At 41.0% G+C, this 25,282-nt stretch overlaps 1 protein-coding gene across 3 annotated transcripts in view; it reads left to right on the top strand.

Annotated features, from left to right (window-relative positions):
- The window catches only part of LOC140459715 (zinc finger matrin-type protein 4-like), a 176,823-nt gene that overhangs the window by 118,631 nt on the left and 32,910 nt on the right, over window positions 1-25,282 (top strand). For 2 of the 3 annotated variants that reach the window (XM_072554152.1, XM_072554153.1), the window contains exon 5: window positions 1,574-1,786. In XM_072554152.1, the coding sequence (XP_072410253.1) occupies window positions 1,574-1,786 (213 nt within the window). Of the gene's footprint in view, window positions 1-1,573; window positions 1,787-8,533; window positions 8,630-25,282 lie in introns of all 3 variants that reach the window. The other variant, XM_072554154.1, reaches the window with a different exon arrangement.

Below are 25,282 nucleotides of genomic sequence, written 5' to 3'. Positions count from 1 at the left end.
TTTCCAAAAGCTGTCAATATGTGTGGAGAGTTTTCAGAGCACATTGTTGATATGGATTGACCTGAAGCTTTCTTACTGAGCTGGATGCAATTAACAATTTTTTTTTAGCTTTGCGAGTCCAGACCATTGACAGTCAAGAGAAAACTGTCAAGAAAAGTCTGTGTAATTGTTATAACATTTGCTGAAGTTATGCACTTTACTTTTGCCCTCTTCACCTGTTCTAAAATATGTGTGCAATTAAATCACACACATAATTGTTAGGGCCTACTGGCAACTGAAAACCGAAACCAGACTTTAGACAACTGAAACAAAGAGGTTGACATGGCCATGAAAGGGTTCTAGTTAATGGTTTCCTTGTTATACAATATATCATTTTTAATCCCCTTGAGGGATATGGGTATCACGGCTGGCCAGCACTTATTGACCATCCCAGGTTGCTCTTCAACTGAGTGTTTAGAGTCAGTCACATTGTTGTGGGTCTGGAATCACATTTAGGCTAGACAAGGTGAGAATGGCAGATTTCCTTTCCTGGTGAAGGGACATCAATTCTCCTGCTCCTCGGATGCTGCCTGACCTGCTGTGCTTTTCCAGCACCACACGTTCAACTCTGATCTCCAGCATCTGCAGTCCTCACTTTCTCCTAGATTTCCTTTCCTGAAGGACATTAGTGAGCCAGATGGGCTTTGCTCCAGCAATGCATTTGGGCTAAGAAGTGTTCAAGCTCATGGCTCTTCTGCTTCTATCACCAGGCCTGCTGCATCCTTTCTTCTTCATATTTTTGTTCTAGCATCAAGTTCATCTGACCTTCTTTTGGCGACCTTTGAGTAAAGAAGGAGGCTCCAAGAGGCAACTATGGTGGATAATGCTAGTGTAGATCCAGTGGTTTCTCGTGGACACATCCTAGTGGGTCCTTTGACTAAGTTGGTTCAGCAGTGGTTTTAAAGACAAAGTGGATCCAGGGCTGGGATTCCAATGACCGGCCTGGGACTCCTTTCAGCATGTTTGGTGGTGATTTTCAGTGTCGGTCTGGATTTCCTTCTGGTGGTTTTGGCGTCAGTCTGTGACTCCATGCAGCTTTTGTTCAGCATGGTTAGTGTCTGGCCCAGGATTTCAACATAGCGGGCTGGCTCCTCAAGCCCAGACTCATGAAATGGAATAATTTCTCTTTTTTGTAATTTCATTTGTTTTCCCTACAGACTTGTACTCAAGAATCTGTACCTAGTCACCTTTGTACCTAACATGGTGCCGTAAGTGGCAACTTGTAAACTAATGCGTACATGTGGCAAAAAGCTAATTCAATTCTACTCAATTAGCTCATGGTTTAATGATCATCATTTTTGAATTCAAATTCCACCTTCTACCATGGAGGGATTTGTACCCCCAGAACATGAGCTGAATTTTCTATGTTAATAGATCAGCGACAGTGCCATTAGGCCAACGCCTTCCTACTACAATAATGTGAATATATGCAATAATGTGAATTAAAAACTAATCATTGTGTTGAAATACTCAATGAAACAGCATGATGATTTTCTTCTCTATTTAATTCTATTATTCTTTCTCCTCCTCACAGAACCAAAGCAGATTTCCTCAAAGCCCAGTCCAATAACAAACCCATCACGACAGAGAAGAGATTCAGACAGGTTCTGCCAACTCTGTAATGCCTGGTTTAATAATCCAATGATGGCCCAACAGCACTACGATGGGAAGAAACACAAGAAGAATGCAGCACGAGCTGATTTATTGGAACAGCTCGGTCAGACCCTCGATCCTGAAGCACTCAGAGGTAAATCTTTGAAATAAACGTATGTGGAATTCAAGTTCATAGCATAGCCTTACTGAGTACCATGGCAGGGCACTGTAGGGTAATGGTTTAGTCTATTCAGTGAATGAATGCATGACATCATAGAGTAGCCAGTCATTAGTTCAGTCATGCTACTCCAATCGGTTATTCAGCTCAACATGTCCAGGTTGGAGACATTTGTAAAAGATACCGAGCTGTTGAATCAAAGGAATGTAAAATTAAGTTGACCAACCAGTGGGTGAATTGTCCTCAGGTTGCTTTAGTGATTATTATAGGATTCAATTTGGAATGCCTTCGTTTGATTCTTGGCAATTTAGATTCCTTGAGATCAGGAAAGAAAATTTCCTGCATTGCAAAGTCCGCCATGAGTTTTGTTCATTCTGTCTCAGCACGTTACTCCATGATTCCTGCCCACGTATTTCCCCAGTACTTCTCTGTTCTCCATTCTGTAGCCACTCTTTCAGCCATTACTCTTTGGCATTTTCTCCCTATGTCTGTGAGCCTTGCTATCTGACTCCCACGTTCAAAAGCTTTCTAAGCATCCTTTATGTTTAAGTTCAAGTTTTGCTCATCCGTCTTTGCCTGTTTGTCTTTCTGACAGAATCATATCAAAGCTGCTGCTTTCAGAAAGCACACTAACCAACCTGCACACTAACCAATCTGCAGTCAAGAGAATTTTATTTGTTCTATCCATTAGTTTGAATGCAAGAGAAAATGCAAGATATATGATCAGCAGTACATTTTGGGCAGGGCATCGTTTGGTGTGAAGCAGCATCCAATTTTGATATGTCATTACTAGTCATAATCCTACAATCAATGTTCTAATTGAAAAAACAGGTTTCAGTAATAATCATTACTGTCATGTCATATGGCAAGATTGGGAGTATAATGAATAATGTTCTTTGCATATCCATTTAAATTTTATTATTATATTCTGATCTCATTCAGTGGTGAATTCATTACTTTAATGTATTTTCAATTGATTTGTCCTTTTATTTGTTTCATTTTAACATTTCTAATAAGGTTTTCTTTTAGTAGAGATTAATGTATTGCAAAATGTTTTCCTTGTTCATTTTCATAAATATTCTATGGATTAATTTTAAATTTAACATGCAATATTTATTTCTCAACTTTATTGTTAATGGCACAGCTTTCATTTCCTTTTTTCAAATTTTATATGGTACATTTATTCTGCTTTTGTTTTAACACTTTTTGCTCATTAACTGCATTTATAATGTGTTTCATTTTTATTTGCTGTTTCAGTTCACTCTTGATATTTTTGAACATGAAGTTTATTTTACCTTGTAGTAACAAAGTCATGAATGTTTAAAAGCTAAAATTATCTGACCTCTTCGAAATTACTGCTTGTATTTTTTTTATGTTTAGGGAATCAGGCTACAATTTAAATAATTATGTTTTGTTTAAAAATGCCACAGCTGTCTCGATATTTGCAAGCCCTTAGAATACTTTATGTGTGCAAAAATTAAGTCTGTACACTGGCAAAATGTATCTTGTATCACTATATCAGCTCTTAAGCCTAGCAAATTTATTTTTTTCAAAATTAGTTACTGATGTAATTAAATAAATTAATTAAAATTAATTCTCTGTCAATACGATCTACAGTTCATGATTTGTGCTGAGTCAAAGGTTACAGGAGAGGTAGGCACAGAATATTCCAAGGACATGGAGTTCTTCTTGGTAGAATTGGGTTAGAAAAATATTTGTCAGATCAGACTGCTGAACAGGATGTTTATCATAATTGAGATCATAATATTTTGTGTTACTTATTTCCGTCATCTCTATCATAAATTTAAAATTTGTTCTGATAACTTAGGAGGCAATTTCTCAGGTATGTAAATATTGCTTAATTTTCTACATGTTGGAAATTAGATGTATCGCTGCAGCGTATCCCATGGAATGCAATAGAGGCTTACCTGAATAGCTTCACATACAAGTGCTGGACATGGTGAAGCAAGTTTAACCCATGTTGGATCCAAATAGTATAGACATCATCCCAAATCCTTGCTGGCTGCTCATCTCAGTGAATGCTGTAAACACTAACTCCAGCATGGTTCAGGTGTAGACAATCCCAATGGGACAGCTCACACTTGCCCTATTATTGGTGCCAGTGCCCCATCAGACAGAACCTTCTACTGCCATGCCAGTTAATCAGCCGCTAATTAATTTTCTCAATATTATTTGTCTGAAGCACATTTGCTATGGCTGGGATAATAATCAATTCATGATGACCTTTGAGGTTCTGTTTTTAATGTGATGCCTAGTTTCTGACTCTGACTGTGCAGAATGTCTTTGCTGGTTACATCATGGGTACCCACATGAATCACAACAACTGGATCCTCCCCCTCCTATTGTCAAGTCATCTCCAATTCTAAGCTGATGTCCCGAACTCGGACATTCTTGCTCATTGCTGCCGAGAACAAAATAAATCCCTCTCGGTATACTGTCCCTAACTACCAGGACATTCCTTTTTGTGGGCTTCATTTGCATGGCTTCCTGTACTATGTGTCATGGTCTTCCACTCTGTAGCCCTCAGACTCATCCAAGCAAGTTAACCTAAGGGGCAACTTTTTCACGCAGAGGGTGGCGTATGTATGGAACGAGCTGCTGAAGGAAGTGGTGGAGGCTGGGACAATTACAACATTTAAAAGGCAGCTGGATGGTACAGGAAGGGTTTAGATCAGAGTGGTGCTGGAAAAGCACAGCAGGACAGCAGGTCAGGCAGCATCTGAGGAGCAGGAAGGGTATAGAGGGATATGGACCAAATGCCAGCAAATGGGACTAGATTAATTTAAGATATCTAGTTGGCATGGACGAGTTGAACCAAAGGCTCTGTTTCCATTCTGTACATCTCTATGACTCTTAAGCAGAAAGAACTTTGCACCCATTAGGCAACTGCACAGACTGAGGTCCTCTTAGTTCTCTGAGCTTCCTACTTCACATTCTATTCCTCTTATCTCTGATCAGTGACTATATCGAAAGGTCCTGTTCTAGAGGTGTGACCACCTCTAGGCATGAAACATCATGGCAACTTTCCCCCTCTCCGAGTAGTTCAGCCTCCAGCTCATTAACTCTGAACCAAAGCTACTGGAGTTGCAAACAGTTATCAAAAATGTGTTTGCCCTCCATCCTACTGACATCCAGGCGTTCCTACATGCTGCACCAGGGCCCATCACCTGTCCTGCCATCTTTAATGCATTCTCACAAACAACTTCATTATTTGGTTCAATTACTTATTTTTGTGTTTTCTATACATTTTCAATTTTGCCACCAACTCCTTTACTAATTTGACCCTTAGGAATAGATATGCCTTTACTCCTTAACAAATATTCAGCAAGCACCTTACTCTTTACCCTGTGGCATCAGTTCTGAGAGGGTGAAAATGTCATAAAATGCAAAGAAGTCCTTCTTTCTCCCAGAGCAAACGCCCTTATTCAACCTACTCCGAGCAGTTTCTTCAAAGTTGCATTCATTGCAAAGTTGCACTGAGATTCTTCTAATCATCTGCTTCTGAACTGAGGAGTTACCTCAACCCAGGCACAAAAAAGAATAGTTTCAGCTGGTTTTCTGAAATCATGTACTTCATGTACTCAACTAGAGAGCTTGTTTGTCCATCTTTCAGTCTGGATGAAATTTTGAATTTAAGTAGTAAATCACAGTTAAATATTAAATGTGAAATGCATATAAAATTAGTTTTTTTACAAAGACTTTGAGAACTCCCCTGTGTAGCCTAATCTTCCTACTGACTACACCAGTACCCTCAGTGGCTGATCAGTTCACCACATATCCATTACCCATCTATGTAAAGTGTCTATCATTCAGGACTCATACCTCTCAGTCATAGCTTTGCCTCACCTTCAGTCACTTAGCATCACTGCATGCTTGAAACTCATTTCAGTATACTCACACTGCTAGCTATTCAACCATGACAGTGTTATCACACTGAATAAATCACTACTTATTCACTCACTATTGAGTTGTACTTAAAGTGGAAACGTCAACTTAGCCAACACAGTGGTCAATTTGTTCTTCTTTATTACTGCTAGCTTCAGCAAAACCGACTTTCACCAGGTTTCATCAGTAATCTCAAAAGTAGCTAATGTATTAAAAACAAATTTAATCTTGAAACAAGTGGCAAAAACACATCAATAATGATTCAATGAAATAATTTCCCTTGAACACACACACACACATTCATACAGAGACATTCAGCTCTGCAGATATATTATCACTTTGAAAATATAGTTTAAAAATGAACAATGCTCTAGTTGGTAAAAGCTATGAATTCAGAAGGTAGAATGGATTGCCTTCTCACAGTTCTTTTGATTAACTGTTGAAGAGTTCCAATTGCTTACAGTCACTTAATGATGGAAGATCTTCAGAATGAATTTCAGATTCAGCTGGAAAACAGTTAAGAACTGGATTATTTATGCACCATCATATTTTACAAATACATCACTGAGAGAGAGAACTTTCAGCTGGCTTTCCTTTAAAACTCGTCTCTTAATGACTGATTGAGAGAGTTTCTTTGTTCTGAAAGCTTCTTCTGAAAGCTTTGTCAAGAACTGCAACATCCTACAAAGCAAATTTACACTGAGGCTGTTGGTAGATAACAAGCAGGACATATCCTTGGGACTTTCCATGTCCGTAAGGGCCATTAAATCTACTTCTTAACTCTTCTTCTTAGCTTTTATTGGACCCTTTCTTCCAAAACAATGATATTTTTTCCTCTCTTTGGTAAACAGCAAATAATCATTAGTTCCGTCTAATCTTACGAATTTTTGGTTCTATGAAAACACATGAAAGAGTCTCTTCACCCCAGAAATGTCTGATCATTTCCCAGTTCTCATAGTCTTTACATATGAGCAAAACACATTATGCGGCACCCGCTGAGACACTTGCCCCTTTCTCGCAGGAAATGGTGGTGCACAGCAAGCTAACAGGACTAAGAACATAAGTAGGCCGTCTGGCCCCTTGAGCCTGCTCTGCCATTCAATAGGATCATGGCTGCTCATTTTGTGGCCTCTGCTGCACTTACCTGCCCTCACACGGTAATCCTTAATACATTTACTGTTCAAACAATGATCTATCTTAGCTTTAAAAACATGTACTGAGGAAGCCTCAGCTACTTCACTGGGCAGAGAATTCCATAGATTCACAACCCGATGGGTGAAGAAATTCCTTCTGAATTCAGTCCTCAATCTATTCCCCCTAATTTTGAGAATATGCCCTCTTGTCCTAGTTTTACCTGCCAGTGGAAACATCCTCTCTACTTCTATCCTATCCATTCCCTTCATAATTATATATGTTTCTGTAAGATTCCCTCTCATTCTTCTAAATTCCAATGGATATAATCCCAGTCTACTCAGCCTCTCCTCATAAGCCAACCTCCTCAACTCCAGAATCAACTGAGTGAACTTTCTCTGCATACCCTTCTCATGCCAGAACATCCTTTCTCAAGTAAGGAGCATGAAACTGCATGCAGTGCTCCAGGTGAGGCCTCACCAGCCCCCTATACAACTGCAACATAGCCTCCCTACTTTTAAACTCAATCCCTTTACCAAAGAAGGACAAATTCCATTTGCCTTCTTAACTACCTGTTGCATCTGCAGACCAACCTTATATGATAACCAAATCCCTCTGCACAGCAGCATGCTGCAATTTCTTACCATACAAGTGATCGTCCTTTTTACTGTTATTCCTACCAAATTGGATGACTTCACATTTATTAACATTGCACTCCATTTGCCAGACCTTTGCCCACTCACTTAAACTATCTATATCCCTTTAGAGTTTCACAGTACGCTGCACACTTGGTTCTACTACTCATCTTAGTGTCATCTGCACGTGGTTCCCAACTCCAAATCATCTCTGTAAACGGTGAATAATTGCAGCCCCAACACTGATTCCTGAGGAACACCACTACTCACTGAATGCCAACCAGAAAAGCACTCATTTATCCCCACGCTTTGTTTCCTGTCAGTTAACCCAAACTCTATCCATGCTAATACATTGCCCATAATGCCCATCTTTATCTTATGCAGAAGCTTTTGGTGCAGCACCTTGTCAAATGCCTTTTGGAAATCCAGATACACTGCATCTACTAGATCCCCATTATCCATCATGCTCATATTGTCTTTATAGAATTCCAGTAGATTAGTTCAGAATGACCTGCCCTTCATGGACCCATGTTGTGTCTGCGCAATGGGATAATTCCTAACTAGATGTTTGCTGTTTCTTCCCTGATAACAGACTCAAGCATTTTCCCCACTACAGATGTTAAGCTAACTCACCTATTATTCCCCACATTTTGCCTTTCTCCTTTTTTAAACAGTGGCACCACATTTGCTGTTTCCAATCTGCTGGAACTGAACCGGCGTCCAGCGTATTTTGGAAAAAACTGGAGAGGACAAGAGCTTCTATATGTTTTAATCCCTGATGAGGAAAAGATTTGGGCATTTTGGGATGGCCGTTGCTGAGGCTGTGGTCACCCCCCCGGTTTGAAATTATTGACAGTCACTCGAATAAAAGCAAAATACTGCAGTTGCTGAAAATCTGAGATAAAAGCAGACCACACCAGTCTCCTCAAACCTAATTCTGCTTTACACATCCCACTTAGCACCCTCAATACAATGTCTGCTATATGCTTAGACCACCTACTCCCCACACCATCCTGCACCTCAACCTTATTCTTGTGTCTTTTCCTTCCAGATACCCAAGAGATGCAACCTGATCAGAGAGTGGAGGAAGATAAGGAAGATCCAGCATTTGTTTGACAGTCACAGGCTCCAACTCAGATACTGAGAGGTTAGAGTAGAGGTGGGGTCTGCACTTAGTGAAACACTGAGCACAAATAGGCAGCAGACAGAGCAGGGGCAAGAGGCAAGAGTAGCACTGGCGCCAGCTCTACAGAGGCTGAGCTCACACACAAGTTCCTCTGCACAGGACATAGATGAGGGCATGACTGAGGCAGCTTAAAGAGGAACAATGGCAAACGGGCACAACGAAAAACTTGAGGCAGTGTGAAGTCTGCCAGAAAGCAGTCGATCATAAGGAGTCCTACAATAACTTGCCATGAGCTTTCAGGAAAACGAGGAGATCATTCCTTCAAGTACATATGAGTAACCAACTCCATTCTCACTCTTATTGACTCAACCATGATGCAGCATGGTCAGTATTACATATCTGTCCATTGCAGTGCAAGTAGCAACCATTCAATGTCTTAGCATAATGAAGGCAACAATGTGCAATTTGCAGCTAATCACTATACATCTCTTGGATCAGTCTGCCAAATACGCAAAAATGTTCCACAGAGCCCAAACATTAATTTTGATCCACCAGTGGGCTACTCAGGCACATTTTGTATGGCAACCTGGCTTTCCTCATCAGCAAGTTGTCCATCAGTGATTGGGTAGCGCCATTGTAATTTTGCCATGGCAGTTTGAAAGAGGCTTGCGGTGTTGACTATATTGTTTTCAGGAATTAATTTTGTCGTTGATCTGCATGGTTCTCCACCCATGCACCAGCTGGATATCTATCAAGTTGCAGATAGACATGCAACATTTGCAAAACAGTCAATTTACTTTTGCTGATTAGTATTCTTTGAGAATTGCACAGAAGAGATTTTGTTGCTTTATTTCCAGGGTAAATCATGTTTGACAATATATTTGTGACAGCCACTTATAGCTTGGTATTCTGACAAGCTACCCATTAATTAGAGCTGTTGCAAATAATAACCACTGAGGGACAAATTAATAAAGGCACAAAAATTGAGCAGAGCTGTTCACTTGTTTATCTCTTAGCTGCAGGAAACCAATCATTTGAATGTCAAATGATAAGCAGTTGACAAATAAAAAATACAACAGATGAAAATGTGCAGTAACATTGAGAAAAGTAATTTTTTGAATGCACTTTTGGATACCAAATTGTGATTCATGCAAGTAACACTGACATATGAAGTGAGTGATCAGGCTAAAAGTAAAGTATTTCTGAGGGTGTTTTTTACATAGTGAGTAATTTTATGAAGTTGAAAGCAACCACTGGACCATTAAGAGAGAGAGAATGCTTTTCTGAACTGAGAGCTTACAAGCACATGTGTATATGAGTAGACGGCAGTCCAAGGTTGAACTGGAAAATTGAAAATATATGACATTTGGTTGTGAAATGATACCCGAGTTTTGTTGCTGTTTTGACAATAGTTCGAATTTAACCAATCAGTTTAAATTATGCCCCAGCATACTAAAACCCAATCAAGTTTAAATTTATTGTGTTGCCAACAACGAATCAATGAGATGATCTTATGTAGGGGGGTATAAGAATGCAGACATTTTGAAAATTAGTCAGAGAGCTAATTGCCCATCTAACGTCTCGCTATCAAATAAATTAGAAAGCACACTCTAACAAAGGTACTGTTTTCATGTAAAGCCTATTCACAGTAAAAAAAAAGAAGACAACCCGGGAAGATCATCAGCAGGAAAATTGAGGACAGCAGAGAAGACTGTGATTTTGAAATTAAGCAAATGTAATTTTAGTAAGTGTCTTATTGGAACAGCATATTTTATCGAGTTGGAATCAGAGAGTTAGCACGTAAGAGAAAGGGGGACTTAGCTTTGTAAATAGATTTTTTGTTTAATGTTCACTTTCAGAGTAAAAAAATAAATTGATGTTATTTGCTTTAAGTAGTGGAATTTAGGAGTTCTCCGTCACTCATATTTTAACAGACTATGAGGTGAGACAAGCTTTTCTGAGTGTTTGGTTTAATTAACAGAAAAGGTTTGCCTTTGTATCTTAACAAAAGGACAAATGGAGGTCAAAGAAGTTTGGTTGGTCTATGTTTAGTGATTGGGGACAAAACATAATCAAAAGGGTTAATGGAATAAAAACAGAAATTACTAGAGAAACTCAGCAAGCCTGGTATCTGAGGGGAGAAAGCAGAGTTAACATTTTGAGTCCAGTGACCCTTTTTCAGAACAAATTGTTTCAGATCTTTAGCATTCACAGGTCTTTGTTTTATTTTAACGTCAATTGAACATTATACCTTTTATAACAAAAGGGTTAGGATGTAAAGGGGCAGAGGTTTTGCTGCAGCATCAAAGGGCACATCTGAATTTCACTATACAGTCTGAGCACCAACCCTTAGAAACAATCTAGTTCCAATGATGAGTCTTGGACTCAAAATATTAGTCAACATTAGCCAGACCTGCTAAGCAATTTCAGCACTTCGTGTTTTCATTTTATCGTAGAAGGCTGGATTGGCTTCATAAGGAGTGTTGCACTGACCCACAAGAAGAGATGAGGCAAGGTTTCATAAGCTTGGCTTGACCTTCTTCAATTGGAACATTTCAAGGGGTGATTTAATTGGGGGATTTTAAGAGGAAAAGATGTGGTAGATAAAGGCAGTTTGTTTCCTGCTTGTGGGGAGGGAGACTGAATGAGAGGACATGACTTTGAAATCAGCCAATCCAGGGGCAGATTGGAAAACATATGTCACAAAAGAAGTCAAACTATGGTGTACGGTCCAACAGGATGCAGTTAACACCAGCTCCGTGAGGAGTTTAAAATCTATCATGAATAGACTTTTCTCAATTAACAGTATTGTAGAATATGGAGCCTAGGATGACAAATGGAATAAGGAAAAAGGTGTGTGGTAATCTCATTGGTTGGCTCAAGAGAGACAAATGACCTAGTTATGCTCTTGTCTCAGCTGCAAATTTAACTCTCTTGCTTTGGAGCAGCTGCCAGGCATATTTCACAGATCTTGAGGGTCCTGAGCTCTAAAGTAGTATATTTTTAATGGTGGGAGCTGCAGGTCAGGTGTGATTGTCATGAATTCTTCTGCCTCACTTTCTGTCCAGGTTCCTCTGAAATGGTCATGATACTGTCAGTTTCAGTAGCCACAGACACGAATATATTTCATATTCTCATAACTTTTTGTGGGTGGCACAGTGGCACAGTGGTTAGCACTGCTGCCTCACAGTGCTAGAGATCCGGGTTCAATTCCAACCTCAGGCGACTGACTGTGTGGAGTTTGCACATTCTCCCCGTGTCTGTGTGGGTTTCCTCAGGTTTCCTCCCACAGTCCAAAAATGAGCAGGTTAGGTGAATTGGCCATGCTAAATTGCCCGTAGCATGAGGTGAAGGGGTAAATTTAGGGGAATGGGTTTGGGTGGATGGCGGGTCGGTGTGGACTTGTTGAGCCAAAGGGCCTGTTTCCACACTGTAAGTAATCTAATCTTGCAAATAAATTGTCACAACCTCCTCTGTAAATTTATTGTAGAAGTCCTAAATTTGGATATTTTTATTGGCCATGAGCCAACCACTGGAATCTCAAACACCAAACTGTCTCTAAGCCTTTTAATCGTAGGTAGAGATGAATGGATGATAGAACACATCTTGCAAAAGCCCTGAAACATCTTAAGTAATTCCATGGGCTGAATCCTATGTTTTGCTTGCAAAGTGTAAGTGGGATAGAGTTTTTTGGAGGGTTTTCGCTGCCAGTTTTGCTGCATTTTCATGCCAAGTTTGACCAAGCTAACCTCATGACCTACTTCCCCTGCCACTGTGGTGTTTTTCATGTCCAATTGGCACCCCATCTTAACACATGTGGTCCCTTCAATAACTTGCCATTCAGTGGACATCCACTGAAACAATGGGTCGCTTGCACCCGTACCATCTTTAAAAGCACATAGTGCACCTGAACGAGCACTGACATTCTGAAGCTGTCCTGCTCAGTCAAGAGTCATTGTGGCGTGGAATATGCTCCGCTTGCCCGGATGAATGCAGCTCCAATAAAGTTTGAGAAGCATAACAGCATCCAGGACGAGGCAACCTACCTCATTGGCATGCAATCAACCACCTTCAGGTTCAGTTCTTTCACCACTGATGGAGAGTGGCAGCAGTTTGTGTGAATGATAAGATCCACTGCAGTTACACACTAAAGCTGTTTTAACAGCACCTTCCAAACCCGTGACCTCTACCACTTAGAAGTCAGGGTCAACAAATGCATAGAAGCACCATTGCCTGCAAGACCATCCTGACCTGGAACTATATCGATGTTCCTTCACTGTCACTGGGTCAATGTCATGGAGATACCTCCCTGACAGTACTGCTGGGGTGTGCCAACACTCCCAATGACTGCAATGGTTCAAGGAGGCAGATCACCACCACCTTCTATGCAACTTAAGATGGGAAGTAATTATTGCCCTCGCCCTCCCACAAACAAATGAAATAAAACTCTAAATTCTTCACAACCATATAAAACCTGTAGATGTTTTCCACAATTGGAGTTATGTCAATTTGTCCAGTTTATTTTCACGATTGGTGCACACAAGCACAATGATATTTGGCAACATATTCTTTTTAGAGTTCCTTTTGTCAGTCTACTAGCAAAGCATTTACCATCAGAAACAATAGATAATTACATGCATGAACCAAAGAATAGACACCTCTCTTAGGATTCAAGTGATGTCAACAGCAACTTTCTTGATTGGACAATGAGTACATAGAGCATTGCACTGAACAGTGCAGACCAGGTACTGTCAAGTGTAATTCCAGAAATTGCTTGACCACCACTCCTGGGCGCATGCTGACAGAGAATTTCTTGGAGCAGTTTTGATTGCAGGCTTGCATATGATGCCTCCATCATCATAAAACCTTTGCAGTCTTGGTTCCTACTTGAAAAATGGCTCCATGGAACCATAATGCAAGCAGTAATTTCAGCCTTCAGGAGAGTGGTCAAAAATATTAGCAAGGAGAAAAGCACAGTCTGCGTGTAAGTCCTGTATCAGAGTGACTTCAATCTTGGGTATCAGAGAAGCCGCAGGATAACAGAATGAAAAATGTGTATGTCTTGTAACACCTATCATGAGTTGCCAAAGTGGTTACTGCAAATGAACTTTCTTCAACTATAGTCACCACTGTAATTGACGAAACAGAACATCTCCGCTCTCACAAACAACCATCTGATCATTTTTCTTGTGCTGTTTGATTTGATTTGATTTATTATTGTCGTGTATACCAAGGTACAGTGAAAAGTGCTGTCCTACTTGACTTACAGGCAGATCGTACTATTACAAGTGTATCAGAGTAAGAGAGCAGGGTGTAGGATACAAATGTTTCAGTCTCTGAGAAGGAGCACAGCGAGATCAACATTAATATGAAAGAGATTCATTCAAAAGACACCAGGGAAGCTTGTTTTTCCTTTTCTGAATAGAACCAGGTGATCTCCTGTATCTTCAGATTGGGTCACCAGGGATCGGTTTAACAACTGAGCACCACATTCCCTCAATACTCTGCTGGGGTGTAAGCCTATTTTCTTTTGATGGACTGGGGCTTGAAACACAACTTTTCGATCAGTGACAAGGGTGCTACCAAACTAATAGTTATTTCAATATCTACTTGCATGTAACCAGTAATTTGAAAAAACTGTTGCCTCTGGCTCTTGAAATGACCAGCGGGATCTGATTAATTATTGGTTACAGACTTAACTACAGTCATAGTCCTGTTGTTTATACTTAGATGCCCTGCTGAGCACAAAATAAGGAAATATAGTGGAAACTTGATTACCCAGGACAATTCTTCAGGGTAAATCAACTTATCACAGCAACAAATGAGACGTGTGAACTGAACACCACAAGCGTTTGATGGGATATGTTAAGTCATTAAGATCATGTGTAATTATCAGTCGTCTGAGGTTAGAACACACACTAAGTTTCAACTGTATGTTTTCCTTGAACAAGGTTAATGAACAAGTGGCAATTATGCATAACAACCTTGTTATTTGTGCCTAGTTATTAAAATGAAAGATGGCCTGACTGTGGAGTGAAAAATTTAAGTGTTGCCATTTGGTTTCCAATGGTAAGGAGCATCATTACAGAGTACAACTCTTCCAAACCTCGCTCAAATATAATTTGGAGGATTGCTGATGAGAAAACAGCATTCAGCCTCCATGAAGAAGTCTGTGCATTGCTTGAAAAGACATTACCTCCCACGCTTGCTATAGTGAATCAGACCGTAAATTAGAGAAAAAAGCACCTCATCTTCTGTCTGGGCAGCCTACAGCCTGGAGTACTCAACATTGAGTTCTCCAATTTCGAATAGCCTTCCCACCCATCCCCGGACTCCCTTTCATCCCTTTGATCAATCCCTCCTCCCAGCTACCAGTCGGATTCATTCCTCCTAATGACCAACCAGGTCATACCTACCACCTGTATTCACCTACCACACCGCCCCTATCCACACCCACAACCCTTTCCCTCCTTCTGTTTATTTGCAGCTACCCCTACCACCACCTCCATTTCTGAAGAGAGGTTAAACCTGAAACATTGACTTTTCCACCTCCTGATGCTGCCTGATTTGCTGTGCTCTTCCACCCTACTGCTTATCTACTCCCAAAAATGTAGCAGTAATGCTGGGCTGCACTTGAGTGTCAGCCTTGACTTTATGCTCTCGCCCCACAGTGGGCCTTGAATGCACAGCCATGTGCCCCAGAAGAGACAGTGCTACAAATGTAGCCAAGCCCAATACTAAACTGCAGATGGGGAGTTAACCACTTAACTTTACAATGGCATGCAAATCTCTCTCTCAGCATGCTGTCTTATCAACACTCCAAGGTATTTATTATTAAGAGAAAATATACAATACAGCATATCGTAATGGCGGGGGGGGGGGGGGGGTGCACTGCTGATGTGGTTCCTTGCCTTTATACTTGGGTCTCAAGTTGCAGTGGTGTGCATTCTCTAGCATGATGCCACACTTAGAACACAAAAACAAGCATCACATCACACCCTTCATCTGCCAAAGGCTTGATCAATAAATGTGCTGTCTATAGCAGTGAACAATGCAAACAAAGAAAGTTGCAGATTCAGTCAGATGTTTCTGCTGATTTCCACCTGGGTGGCAATATCTGTGTTGCAATTGCTGTCAGCATTTTTGAGTTCAAAAGACGAACAACCAAATTAACATTTACATTGCTGATGGCTACATATTAATTTTCCTGTCTGGCTGTCAGAATCACGGATGACAGAACTCGGATTGCTGCAACAACTCTGTCGTTCAACATTCTGTTGACATTCATTCATTTGTTGCTGGAATGCATGTCTTCGTTCACTGTTGGTTTTATAAAATCTCACTGGTCTGGATGGGACAATCAAAATGAAGTCAAGCAAAAGCACTGAAAGTAAGGCACATGGCGCAAAGCTGTCCAAAGAAAAAATGGAAAGAATTGACAAGTAACTGAGGTGCTCCGCTCGGCTTTAGAAGATGATGGATGAGCATTCGTTCATTGAGGCTCTTTGTGAGCCATTAGAGCAATGCATTTCCTGGATAAAACTTTTCTCCTGAGAAAAGAGACCAGAACTCCAGATGCATTGCCAAAATTAATCGAAGGCTGTTGGAATTGCACACTCCCAATGGGGATAAAGGATAGGATCCTAGCATTCAGTTCTTTGCAGGCAAGAGAGGGCCATGTCATTGATAGCCAGACTGCTTCATAAGATTTACATTTGCCACCTCAACAGCCAAGTGTTCCATCGTGAGCAGTACCCTCATGTCTCAACATGTTTTCTTGACCCACTCTGGTGTTCAGTTTCGCCAGTGTCAAAACAGTTTCATTCCCTGAGTCTTATGAGAGCTTTCACACAAAAAGAAAAGGTAGTCAGGGACGCTCTTCAGGTCAAAGGATTCTTATCGACACCCTGACACTTTTGGGCAGAAACCTGCCAAAGTAACGTTTTGTCCACTGACAATGTGGATGTGATGTCGACCAGAGTGCCTGAAGACAAGCAGGCAGGAAGGCTGTGGAAAAGTTAAGGACAAAATAAATGATTGAAAAGAAACTGCTGGAAAAAAGAAATGCCATTGATCTCTGTCCAACAATGGTCATCCATGCCTGCAGCTGAAAGAGACTGCCACTTTAGAAGTTCACCTCTGAGGCCACCAGACCGCTTTCAATACAGGAGTGTCAGATATGTTTGGCATAATCCATTGTCTCTTGAGACAGACATGAGACAGACAGATGTCACAATCATGCTCAGCTACATCCTGATGTTAACAGAATAGAACTTGCCAGTCATCGCAGAGGTCTTAACAAGGCATTTGTTTCTGACTATTAACTCATTAACAATTAACTAACAAAAACAGAGCTTAAATAAAAAATTGGGAAACTGCATTAAACCTTTCTGATTTTAGTCTGGTAGTAATACAGCTTTCTCAACATCTGTGGTTATCAAAAACTTGTCAGCAGTGCAGCTGCAGCCATGTAGACTGGCAGCAAGCAGGATAACTCATCTGTCTTTACAGTTTCCAAATCCTTTCTCAAATTGATTTAGATAAATAGATTGCAAGGTGTGAAAGCCTTCCTGCTTGAAAAATTATTATTCATACATTAACAAGCTAAAGGAATCTCTGGCATTTCTTACCCCTTGCTAATTACCCTTAACTGAATGGCATGCAAGACCACTTTAGAGGGTTCCCTTTTAGTCTAGGACTGGAATAGCATATTAGCTCGACTTGGTAATGAAAGCAGATTTCCATCTCTGAAGGATATGAGTGACCCAGTTGGACTTTACAGTAACCTGATCCTTTCATGGTCACCATCACTGATAATAGTTTTTTATTCCAAATTTATTGAACTGAATTTAAATTGCCCAGCTGGTGTGGTAAGGTTTAAACGTATTTTCCAGATCATTAATCCAGACCTCAAATTAATAGTTCAGTAACATGACCACTATTCTCCAACTCAGAGATGTGAGGTAATTATGCTCTCAAAGGCGTGAACCAATTGGAAAGGAAAGTTAAAAGTAACAATGAAAAGACCTTGAAAATTGAATAGTAAAGAGCCATTATGGTGAGTTCCTTTTCAAATTAACTTTGGATTTCTGTGACAGTTACATGCAGTTTACAGTCTTTTAATTGGATTTCCATTACACTCTTTAATTGGGTATTTTCAAACTCGTTGAGAAGTCAGAAAATAAAGGGAGATGGCAAATCAATAGAAAACAATTATTTATTTTGGTTAATCCTTGGGAATTTTCAATCAGAAGCATTTTATCTCTTGTTACAAGTAGTTCTTGGCAGTGACAAATCTGCTCTTGTCCACACAAACATAGAATACTCCAGCAGAGAATGATTTACCTGCATCTTCCTTGAGATCAAGAACTCATTGATGAAACAAGCTGATGAATTTGTGAGCAGAAATGTGCAAATTGTATTCAGCTGGAAACAATTCATTTGTTATTTATTCTTGACCTTTGATTTTCAAAAAAAACATGGAACCTACTTTATATTTAAATCATCTTCATGTTAAATCATCTCATACTGTTACAATGCTGGCTGTGAAAATATTGACTTCTACCTTAGCTTGAGTCTGGGAACATATTCAGTGACCTCTGGATAGAAGCTTTATTGTTAACACCCTCAAAATCAATCACAATTGTGAGATTCTTCATTTACAATTTAACCGATTTTGCAGTCTCAGTTGAATGCCCAGATCTCTAAATGATGTGTTTCTCTTTACGAAATACCCCTACCAATATGATATAATTTCAGTGCTTCCCAATGTCTTAGCTAATGTAGCATTTCTCTCGAAGTCTAGGTTCCTGATGGGGCAGATCTCTTGAAATTTTCAAACAATGCTATTTACATGGCTGTGATATCCTCGACCTACACTTGGCCTGAATTCTGTGCTTAATGATTATTAGTGTGATATTACTTGGACCCAACTGACTGAACGCACAATACTGACTCTATTGCATTGATCATGGAGTGACTAATAGTGAGGACGCTTAGAGTGTCACATTTTGTGATATCACGTAACTGTTAAAAGATGGCCTATTTGTCTTGTCTGGAATCAATACAAGTAGACAACCCTAAATAATGCTGCAAAAGTAGCCACACCAGTGTTAGGTACAAATTCATCAAACATTTTTGCTTTACATTCAACTGCCCTATGTAGCCCAAAAGTTGAATTTGCAGCTTTCTCTCTATCCTTCTATCTTGAAATATAGACATATCTTTAATTTTATATCTCCGTCATGGTCCAATCTGAAAAATTTAGCCATTTACTATGCATTTATTTTCCCAAAAAAACCGACACTTCACAGTTCTTTTTTTTACTCCTGTTTATTTTTTTTTCCATGTCATGTGTGTGCAGATGTCGGACACAGTGAAAAACAACAAGTGTGTAAATATTTATAATTCCACCACCAGGAAGAAAGGAAATGCCTGAGTGGGACTTCACAGTTCTCAGCATTGGCTAACAGCTGCTGATAATTGAAAGCAAAATACTGTGGATTTTGGAAATCCAAAATAAAAACAGAAAATGATGGAAATAGTGAGCAGGTTAGGCAGCATTTGTGAAAGCGCCAATTGTTGGTGGTTTGAGGTCATTGTGATCTTGAGAACTCAACTGTTCTCTCAGTTAACTTTGACATTAAGCCTTTAACCAACAAAATCAAAACAGCTTGATCACTTGTGTCATTACTATTTTAGAAACTTACAGTGTGTCATAATCATTTCCTTAGATTCTAAGACTTGATGATGGTAGCTATCCTTAAATTCAAGGCTATTGTCGAGTGAAGGTTACGAATTTCTGCGATGACTCTTCATATGACCAGAAAGGCCAATTGTCAACCTGTACATCATTTGGGCACATGGGCTAGAACCTCCCACAAAGTAGTTGGATCCCAATTTCATTTCTTTTGTTTATAACTTCCGTACTACTAATCTGCCGAATCATGAAAACATTGGGACTTCAAGTAGGATGAAACTTAACGGGCAAGTTATCACCATTCTGAATGATTGGTTGTGAGTTCCTCCCACTCATTAAGGCCAATGCTGCTGCACTTCGGGGGAGCTTCAGAGTGTCTCTGAAGCATTTTCTTTGTCTGTCCCTGGAACATTATGAATGCCCACCCTTCAAATTCAAATGTAACTTAATTGACTTAAATTCTTCAGCACATCCTGATGCCATAAAAGACAATGAAGTAAATCTGGTTACTTTTTTCCAATCTAATTTGATACAATGCATTATTTCTAAATCCTTGCTATAAATGAAAACACAAAATAGATTCAAGAGTAGACCTTAGGGGACACCAAAACACATCTCAGCAATCTTAAATCTATAATTTGCCTTTAATCTCTGTCTTCTGTTATCTATCTGCATATCTGTCTGTCTATTTATCCAGATTCTGGATTAGTGGTGCTGGAAGAGCACAGCAGTTCAGGCAGCATCCAAGTAGCTACGAAATCGACGTTTCGGGCAAAAGCCCTTCATCAGGAATAAAGGCAGTGAGCCTGAAGCGTGGAGAGATAAGCTTTGCTCCTGCCCCACTGAACTCATCTCTACCTACCTCAACACTGTCCTATCCCCCCAGTCCTGAAACTCCCCATATATGTTCGAGACACCACCCACGCCCTCCACCTCCTCCAAGACTTCCGTTTCCCTGGCCCCCAACGCCTCATCTTCACCATGGATATCCAATCCCTCCACACCTCCATCCGCCATGACCAGGGCCTCCAAGCCCTCCTTTTTTTTCCTCTCCAGACGTCCCCAACAGTACCCTTCCACCGACACTCTCATTCGTTTGGCCGAACTGATCCTCACCTTAACAATTTCTCCTTTGAATCCTCCCACTTCCTCCAGACCAAAGGGGTAGCCATGGGCACATGTATGGGCCCCAGCTATGCTTGTCTTTTTGTTGGCTACGTAGAGCAGCTGATCTTCCGTAATTACACCGGCACCACTCCCCACCTCTTCCTCCGCTACATTGATAACTGCATTGGCACCACCTCGTGCTCCCGCGAGGATGTTGAGCAATTCATCAACTTCACCAACACATTCCACCCTGACCTTAAATTTACCTGGACCATTTCTGACACCTCCCACCCCTTCCTGGACCTCTCCATCTCCATTAATGATGACCGACTTGACACTGACATTTTTTACAAACCCACTGACTCCCACAGCTACCTGGATTATACCTCTTCCCACCCTACCTCTTGCAAAAATGCCATCCCGTATTCCCAATTCCTACACCTCCGCCGTATCTGCTCCCAGGAGGACCAGTTCCACCACAGAACACACCAGATGGCCTCCTTTAGAGACTGCAATTTCCCTTCCCACGTGGTTAAAGATGCCCTCCAACGCGTCTCGTCAACATCCCACACCTCCGCCCTCAGACCCCACCCCTCCAACCGTAACAATGACAGAACGCCCCTGGTGCTCACCTTCCACCCTACCAACTTTCACATAAACCAAATCATCCGCCGACATTTCCGCCACCTCCGAACAGACCCCACCACCAGGGATATATTTCCCTTACCACCCCTTTCCACCTTCCGCAAAGACCGTTCCCTCCGTGACTACCTGGTCAGGTCCACGCCCCCTACAACCCACCCTCCATTCCTGGCACTTTCCCCTGCCACCGCAGGAACTGTAAAACCTGCGCCCACACCTCCTCCCTCACCTCTATCCAAGGCCCTAAAGGAGCCTTCCACATCCATCAAAGTTTTACTTGCACATCCACTAATATCATTTATTGTATCCGTTGCTCCCGATGCGGTCTCCTCTAAATTGGGGAGACTGGGTGCCTCCTCGCAGAGCGCTTTAGGGAACATCTCCGGGTAACCCGCACCAATCAACCATACCGCCCCGTGGCCCAACATTTCAACTCCCCCTCCCACTCTGCCACGGACAAGGAGGTCCTGGGCCTCCTTCATCGCCGCTCCCTCACCACCAGACGCCTGGAGGAAGAACACCTCTTCTTCCGCCTCGGAACACTTCAACCCCAGGGCATCAATGTGGACTTCAACAGTTTCCTCATTTCCCCTTCCCCCACCTCACCCTAGTTCTAAACTTCCAGCTCAGCACTGTCCCCATAACTTGTCCGGACTTGTCCGACCTGCCTCCCTCCTTTTCCACCTATCCACTCCACCCTCTCCTCCCTGACCTATCACCTTCATCCCCTTCCCCCACTCACCCATTGTACTCTATGCTACTTTCACCCCACCCCCACCCTCCTCTAGTTTATCTCTCCACGCTTCAGGCTCACTGCCTTTATTCCTGATGAAGGGCTTTTGCCCGAAACGTCGATTTCGAAACTACTTGGATGCTGCCTGAACTGCTGTGCTCTTCCAGCACCACTAATCCAGAATCTGGTTTCCAGCATCTGCAGTCATTATTTTTACCTGTCTATTTATCCAAGCAATCTATCTCATCTATCCATCTAATCTATTTAGCTAATCTATCAATCTAATAGATTCCATGCAAGGTGGTACTTTTAACGTCTGCCAAATAAGCCACATATACATCTGCCCATCCTTACATACAGATGAGGAAGTACACCACTTCGACTGGGACAACACATGTATCCTAGGACAAGCCAAACAAAGACACATACAAGAATTACTAGAAGCATTGCATTCCAGCCAGAACTCTATCAACAAACACATCAAGTTAGACCCCATCTGCCACTCCCTGAGAAAAGAAACAGGAAGTGACTTGGAGTCATAGAGTCATAGAAGTGTACAGCATGGAAACAGACCCTTCGGTCCAACTCATCCATGCTGACCAGATATCCCAACCCAAACTAGTCCCACCTGCCAGCACCGGGCCCATATCCCTCCAAACCCTTCCTATTCATACACTGATCAAAATGCCTCTTAAATGTTGCAATTGTACCAGCCTCCACCACTTCCTCTGGCAGCTCATTCCATACACGTACCACTCTCTGTGTGAAAAAGTTACCCCTTAGGTCTCTTTTATATTTTTCCCCTCTCACCCTAAACCTATGCCTTCTAGTTCTGGACTCCCCGACCCCAGGGAAAAGACTATGCCTATTTACCCTATCCATGCACCTCATAATTTTGTAAATCTCTAAAAGGTCACCCCTCAGCCTCCGACGCTCCAGGGAAAACAGCCCCAGCCTGTTCAGTCTCTCCCTAAACCTCAAATCCTCCAACCCTGGCAACATCCTTGTAAATCTTTTCTGAACCCTTTCAAGTTTCACAACATCTTTCCAATAGGAAGGAGACTAGAATTGCATGCAATATTCCAACAGTGGTCTAACCAATGTCCTGTACAGCCACAACATGACCTCCCAACTCCTGTACTCAATACTCTGACCAATAAAGGAAAGCATACCAAATGCCTTCTTCACTATCCTATCTATCTGTGACTCCACTTTCAAGGAGCTATGAACCTGCACTCCAAGGTCTCTTTGTTCAGCAACACTCCCTCGGACCAACTTCACCACACAAAATAACATCACCACTGGAAATGACATCACCAACCCAAAGGAACGCAAATATATAAACAGAAAACAGGGATTATCAGTAGTGCTTCGCCTGAGACCCGCTGAAGATGTTACCGCTGAAGATGTGACGAAACATCTGGAAATGATCCTTCCAGCTCAGTGAATAAACCTACATCCAAAACCTCAACCTGAGGTACAAATCTTCTCAAAACTTGCTAATATCTGCCCATCCCTTGTTCTACATAGTTTTTGTATTTGTCAAAACATTCAAGTCATTGAGCATCATCTACCCTTTTTGAATCCATATTCTCTATTCCGATTTACTCCAAGTGTTTTTAAGAGTTCACGATTTTGACACACATGTTCAGTTTTTGCCATCTGCTAACACTGCCGTACCAGGCTAACAGATTCATGATTTCTCCCTTTCATGAGAAAAGATATAAAAATTGCCACTGCGCGTTCCTCATTGTGACCCCCTTTTTTCATGTTTGTGAAATTATTGTGTGTTTTCGATGACTTTTCTTTAAGCTTCTGTTGACTTCAGATTAAAAGGAAAATTAAATGGCTTTAATATCACCTGTACCTTTTAGTTCCACAACGATGTCGGTAGCCCATGTAAATATAGCCATTAACATTAAGCAGTGTCACCTACTTTCTGCAAGCTGCAATAAAGAAACAAGATGTTGTTGTGCTGTTGTCGTAGTCTGTGGTTTTACCTTCAATTCTGACCTCTCGTGGGTCTGATTTTGATCATTTCTACATTCGTGGTTATATCTTCAGCTGCCAGTCACTAAGAAATGGAATTCTGTCCCTCAACTTTCCCTATCATATCTACCTTAGGTTTCCTGTCAGGATCTACCTTTTCAGCAAGCTTTTGGTCACCTATCCAAATATATATTTATGTGGTTTGTTATCTGGTCTATTTGATAACACTCCCATAAGTGTCTCAGCAAGTTTGCTGTGTTAAATGTGCTACATAAACCTCAGTTGTTGTAAGTGTAACCCCATCTTCAGTTCATCTCAAGGAGGTTGTCACTTGAGAGGTACTGCCATAGGGTTAGAGAGTTTTTACAGACATTGGGTAAACGACGAGTTCTGACACATTGTGGTGTTTTGAATGTTAAATGTCATTGTTTTTGTAATCCTTATGAAATGCGTGGAGATTTGGGATTGAATCCCAAAAATTTGAGGCAGGAGTACATATAGCGTAAATTTCATATCTCCCCAGCTTATATTAATTCCAGTAGACCATCAGAAAACCAGTAATATTTCCTCAGAGATAAAAGCTACATGTACCAATTAATTGGTCTGCCATGTTTTGCATCTCAGTGTTAATGAAACTGTTCTAAGTAGCAGCTGGATTGTCACATCCCATTACTGTCAGCACTAAGTAACAGTTGTTCATTATCATTTCACAATTTCACAGCTTCTTTGTTCCCATTGTATTTTCCAACCTTGTCAATCCAGAGCTTCTATTTCTGATTTCATCAGAAACCTGTATCTTCAAGCTACAGCCTAATCCCCATGCTTCTCCAAACTTCCAAAGTCAACCTAATTCTGCAGATAAGAAGTTTCACAGAAGCCCTACAATTCACAGTGGGCAAGTGCATCTCGATGTAGCCTAAAGCACTGTCCTAAAAATTAAATCTGACATGCTTTGAACACCTTATGTGGCTTAGTATGAATATTTATTTGATAACGCTCTTTTGAAGCCCAACTTCTGATTTTATTTAAGGGAGACTCCAGCATTCAGAGTGAATTCAACATGAGGGTTCAAGTTAGTAAAAGTACAGTGCTTCCATTTTTCTCCAAAAACAGAATTTTCAAACTGAGTTTTATTCGTTTTGAAAAAGGAAAGTAAAAATAGAAGTCTCTGCTTCTTGTAACACTGTGGCAGAAAGAGACTAGTCAAGTTCTGATAAACGCAGAATTGTGCATCCCAAACTTGTTTTAGTTTGAATGGATGTACCATTGTGGGTTTGACTGTAATCTGTAGAACTTCCTGAACCATGCTCCCCCGAGCGTTCTGTTTCATCAGAAAAGACATGGGAAAATCTCCTTCTTGCTTAATGTGTATATTTCAAAATCATTGTGATATGCTTCTGAAATTGTAACGTATGCTCCAGTGTCAAAACTGCACAGCAGAAGCAATGAAAGTCATACCTTAAAACCAGGATCAATTAGTTAATCACCAATTTGATTCTTCCAT

The sequence above is a fragment of the Chiloscyllium punctatum genome, chromosome 35 (assembly GCF_047496795.1).
Source record: "Chiloscyllium punctatum isolate Juve2018m chromosome 35, sChiPun1.3, whole genome shotgun sequence".
Lineage (NCBI taxonomy): Eukaryota > Metazoa > Chordata > Chondrichthyes > Orectolobiformes > Hemiscylliidae > Chiloscyllium > Chiloscyllium punctatum.
This window is presented reverse-complemented; position numbering and strand designations above follow the sequence as displayed.